This window comes from Bidens hawaiensis, unplaced genomic scaffold (genome assembly GCF_021521415.1).
Source record: "Bidens hawaiensis isolate Kalapana, Puna unplaced genomic scaffold, B.hawaiensis_p1.1 tig00015874_1, whole genome shotgun sequence".
NCBI lineage: Eukaryota > Viridiplantae > Streptophyta > Magnoliopsida > Asterales > Asteraceae > Bidens > Bidens hawaiensis.
In genome coordinates, this window is record NW_027492421.1 from 349693 (window position 1) to 355132 (window position 5440).

The following is a 5440-nucleotide window of genomic DNA, read 5'->3' on the forward strand; positions in this document are numbered from 1 at the left end:
TCATTTTCAACCACATGTTTTTAATTAATGTTTAAATCTTGTGGTACACAATTAAAGTGAATAAAAAATGTAAATATAAATATAACTTTTTCTCTCTCCTGAAAATTTATATAAAATTAGTAAAAAAATGTTAAAAAATAGCAAAACATTTTTTTTAATGTTTCGATGTTTTGTATTAAATGTTACAACATATATTACATGTAACAAAAAAAAAACGATGTTATATAGGGTTTTCCGGGTTTTCACAACTCAAGTGGGTTTTCATTTTAACCTTACCCTATATATATATATATATATATATATATATATATATGGGCTTAAAACAACCATTAAAATATCAAAAACTTTTATAACTCGTTCGAAAACTAATATAATTATAACATTTTCATTTTTAAAACGCATACATCAGTTAGTTTTGCAATAAGACAAAAAGTAATTAGTTACTATCACTACACAGCTGATTTAAAGATTCAGATAAAATTGTTTATGTCACACTAACCTTTTAGAGGAAAGGTCCAACAGTCCGAAGTCCAAGTCCCAGACAATAATGTAATATATATTTACTAGCTTCAGACTATGTAATATATGGGTTTGCCAACATTAAAATTAATAAAATGAATAATTTGAAAAAAAAATAAAGGTTAAAAATAAGAACACAAAATGCAAATACAACAACAAACGTACCTAGTAAATCCCACAAACAGCAAAAGCTATTTGTAGGGTCTAGGGAGGGTGTGATATAGGCAGACCTTACCTCTCTATCCATGAGGATAAAGAGGCTGCTTCCAAAGAGACTCTACTCCAAAGCATGTAATATATAAACACGCACGTACCAACAACAAAACTTATAGTGATAAAGTGTCACAATCAAATACCAGCACATATGAAATCATAGAATCCAAATAGACATACCAACAAAAGAACAAATACGAACAAAATACAAGCAAAATCTGCCTAAAATGTAGAAGAGTCTAACGCTAAACTAAGATATTTGCATATATACCAAATATATATTGAGATATTTTACTCTCTAACGTTAACGTGATATGTATATTTGCATGGAAACTAAATCAATTACTAATTTTCAAATATTATTTCTAGTTTTTCCCTTTTTTCAATATGAAAAGTTGGTTCTTTTCTCCTCAATCAATGGATTATGATAATAACTAGTAATAAATAAAATCTTAAAATCAAATATCCGATTAGTTTTAATGGGTCATAACTAAACTCATGACCTATGGATACCTTGGATTAACAAGAATGAAGATTAGAAATATGAATGAATATGATAATAACACATCATCTCTAGTATTTTTGTTTATTAGGTAAGTAAGATAAGATAAAATAAGATTTATATGTAATATGCCTGTAGTAGAGTAGAAGTAGCATTATTACATGTTAAAAAGAAAAGATAAAACTAATTAACCGACATGTAACAGTTTATTCTTTCATTTCATTGTAGAGAACAAAATAATTTTACATATATATCTAATATCCAGTTTATGCCTCACTTATGACTTTGTAATTTGTATATAGCAACCCTATGTATATAAATAATCATGAGCCAGAATAAAAACGTTGACTTCCGAAATTCAGTAGTTTGACCATACCGTAACCATGAACAATAGATCTCAACGAACCAAGAATCAACGGCTATGATTCAAAGGCCAATTCGAAAGTTCAAAAGAATTTCCGGTTATTGCAGATGAGCCATCACTGGTTCTCGAAGAATTAGAAGAGAAGTTTATAAGACCATAACCAGATTTGGTTGCAGAAGATGTGTCGTTAGTTTTTGAAATTTTGGGACACGTGTGTTTTCCTAGGTAAGTGATGTCAAACGTTGTCGGGTCTTGACTAGATCTTTGAACTTGTTTAGTTGCACAACATCCGTGCGTGTTTCGGTAGGTGCATCTGTAATATTCTCTGCAAGTTTTTATAATGTGGAATGAATAGACTGATTAATATGCATAATAAACGTAACGAAAATGCGAGTCAACTTTATAAAAAGTCAACATGGTTGAAGGTAAAAGAGAAACCTGGGGTATTTAGCATTAACGATTTCTTTTTGGCCGTATTTCCTCCACATATAACCGTCATTTGGGGGCACTTCAAGCCCCATTTCAAGGTTCACTTTCACTTGATGTTTCCACTTAACATTGCTACTATTGTTGTTATTTCTGTGTGGCATAACGATATTTTGCAAATTAGTACGCAAGATGAGAAAACAAAAAACTGACCTGATAATTAGTTAGGAAGGGATCACATAAAAACCACTAATCCCATCTTTTAAACACATTGAAAACTTCACGAAACCACTTTTAATTTTTAAATTTTATTTTTCATTCCTTTATATGTAATTAATCTTTACCAAAAAAAAAAAAAACAAGAAAAAAAATATAGGCAAATTGGAAATAAATAATCCCAATCTTTTGTGTATTGGACTATAATAATCTCACATTTAGGCTGTAAGGTGTGGATACCGGGATGCCGTTGAAGGAGCCTATGTGGCTGGCGGTGAACACCGCCCCAGTCATGCCGGCGCTGCCCACGGCGAATTTTTGGTGGTGAAAATGCCGCTCCATCCCTCCTTCAAAGCTTTTATTTAGTTTATTTGTTTTCTTTTAACAAATATTATAAGATATAGAGAGAGGTGGAATGGTGGATGTTAGATTGAGGGGGAGATGATGAAGAAGACAAGGATGGTTGGAGAAATAGAGAAGAGTTAGGGTGTTTGTTTATATGTATTTATTAAAATCTAGTATTATTTTAAGTTGTTACTACTATTATTATTTTTGAAACATAAATTTCTTTTAATACATAATATATAATTTGATGCTTTATTTTAGTTTATCAATATATTATTAAAAACCTAAAAAGGTGAGAATGTACTGTATATGATGAGAGTCGAGTTCGGTTGTTTTGTTTTTTATTCCCACAATTTTAATTTTATTTATATTAAATTAGTTATAGTTTTATAAATATTATTATTTTATTAAAAAAAGGGAGGAAAGTGGTATATTGGTAACCATTTCCATGATATCGTGAAAGAGTGTGAAAAGAAGTGGGGTATGATGTGACGCTCACGTAGCATTGTAAAGTAGAAAACAAAATGGTATCCATACCCTTTAGTCTTAATAATCCCTACCAACGGTCAAACCTGACTATTTTACTCTCAATGTACCTCTGTTAAAAAACACTTAACGTCGTTTAAGTGTTTTTTTTTTTTTTTCTGAAAACCAAACAGATGTTTTAGGGTTTTTGATCGGAAGAAGGAAACGAGTCGACTGATGTAAAACTTATCTCAAAACAGTGATCCAAACAACGAAACAGTGTTTCAATTCAGGTGTTTGAATTTCCAATTAACAAAAACTTATCTCGAAACGGTGATTCAAATGACTTATTTTTGTTAATTGGAAATTCAAACACCCGAATTGAAACACTGTTTCGTTGTTTGGATCACTGTTTTGAGATAAGTTTTACATCAGTCGACTCATAACTTTCTTCCGATCAAAAGCCTTAAAACATTGGTTTGAAATTCGGAAAAACACTTAATGACGTTAAAGTCGAAAGGTTGGACCGTTGGCAGGAATTTTTAAAGGTGCGATTATTATCCGCCAATACACGAAATGTGAGATTATTTATTTCCAATTTGCCAAAAATATATATATAGCTCGCGAAAATACATCTATGTAGATTGTAATCTACATACATGCGCGCACGAGCACACACACATATATTATATACACACCTCATATGAATATATGATATGCAAATATGTAACTTTGCGAGCTACACATACGCACTTTCGTGAACTACATATATATTTTACTATTTTTTACAACACTAACCTTATATTAAAAAAAATGGAAAAAAAATGAAAAGTTGGTACTTGGTAGTAGATTTTGTGGTTTTCAAGCTAAAGGTGGTTTTTATTGGAACCACACCTATACTCATAAGAGGTTTCAATACAGAACCATATTAATGTGAGAACCGATATGGACATTCATTTATTTGTGTATTTACTAAGATTCTAACATGACTATCAAATCACATAACCCATGTGAATGTACTAGAATTGATATTGTGCAAATAAATTTATATGTATTCATATATTATTGAAAACCACACGTTTAGATTCACTATAATTATCTGATCTACACATGGTGAGTCAGTCAGGGTTAGATAGAGGGTCTAAACTAGTAACTTTTTAGGTCAGGCGGAGTTGGTTTGACCTCCAACACTTTTTTGCCTATTTTTAATCAATAATAATGCATTAAATATATTTAAAAAAAAACATACTATTACAATAATAATCTATTTTCCTCATAAAACAGTTTTAGATATAAGTGGGGTGTAAACGAGCCAAGCCGCTCGTCACGAGCCCGAGCCTAAAAATAAGCTTGCTTACTGAACGAGCCTGAGCTTCACTTTATCGAGCTCAAGCTGGTTCGTGAGCCTAAATGGCTTATTATTTATATTATTTTATTTATTTGATACATTTATATTATTTGCATAATAGTAACTATTATATTTATGATATAAAAAACTAAATTATATATATTGTCGTATACATAAAAAGTATTATTAAAAATATATAAAAATAATTATAAATACAGATAAATTTACTTTTAAATAATAAACACACTGAGCCCGAGTAGAGCTCAAGCTTAAAAGCTACTTACAAGCCGAGCTCAAGTTTTTCAAATGGTGCTCAAAACAAGCCACGCTCGAGACTAGTCAACCTTGGGGTCAGCTTGTTACACCCCTAGTTATATCATTAAAAATAGACTTCGGTCGGCTTTCGTCCGGTTTGACCTATTCTTTTTTGGTTAAAATTGTCACCTCTAATGTATATGTATATGCTTACTTATTTTGTGGTGTGTTAAGTTTGATAACTTACTTTTTCGCAGAGGCATCTTTTTGACTGGAATCCATGGTATCCGAAACAGAATTATCATTATGTCGCCTGCCATTCAACGGTTGCTGATATTCATATTCTGACCTCCTGATTTCTGTTCCAGCATACCGTGACAGTGCCTCATCATCCGAGTTGGTAATATTCTGAGTCGACTCAGTTTCATTAGAAGAAGCAGGCAAATTGAGATCTATCTCAAGCCTCTTGCATTGTCCTCCACCTTTGGTTAACTTGCTAAATAGACAATTAATCTCCCCTGCTGAATTCAGATTCATTTGCCAAACTCTGTACACAAAACACACAGTCAGTTCTTCCACAATAACATTATTCTTGCAATTTTAATAAGCAAAAAGATATTCTACATTTGATATGCATGATTGCAGTATAGTACCAGTATAACACATTATTAACTCCGAAATCAGTCACGGCCATGGGTAAACAAAAATCAGCAAGTGAAACTGGACCATTTTGTCATGTGGTGAATTAGCAATCCAAAATGTGCACAGCTTCAAAAACAGAATTCCC

The 5440-nt window shown here is 31.4% G+C and overlaps 1 protein-coding gene across 1 annotated transcript; it reads right to left on the minus strand.

Moving 5' to 3' along the window:
* Positions 1–1409: 1409 nt before the first annotated feature.
* Positions 1410–5235, minus strand: LOC143549951 (uncharacterized). The gene is made up of 3 exons (XM_077040715.1): positions 4901–5235; positions 2037–2177; positions 1410–1923 (listed from the first exon to the last, which is right to left on the minus strand). Exons 1-3 carry the CDS (start codon positions 5188–5190, stop codon positions 1647–1649), a joined length of 708 nt encoding a protein of 235 aa, XP_076896830.1. The 5' UTR covers positions 5191–5235; the 3' UTR covers positions 1410–1646.
* Between the last annotated feature and the right edge of the window lie 205 nt (positions 5236–5440).

Excerpts from the sequence above, each read along its gene's own strand:
- LOC143549951 (XM_077040715.1), bottom strand. The coding sequence starts at position 5,190 with ATGAATCTGAATTCAGCAGGGGAGATTAATTGTCTATTTAGCAAGTTA. Across the intron at positions 2,178-4,900 it reads AAAGATGCCTCTGCGAAAAA|AAATAACAACAATAGTAGCA; the intron begins GTAAGTTATCAA and ends TATGCCACACAG. Across the intron at positions 1,924-2,036 it reads GTTAATGCTAAATACCCCAG|AGAATATTACAGATGCACCT; the intron begins GTTTCTCTTTTA and ends AAAAACTTGCAG.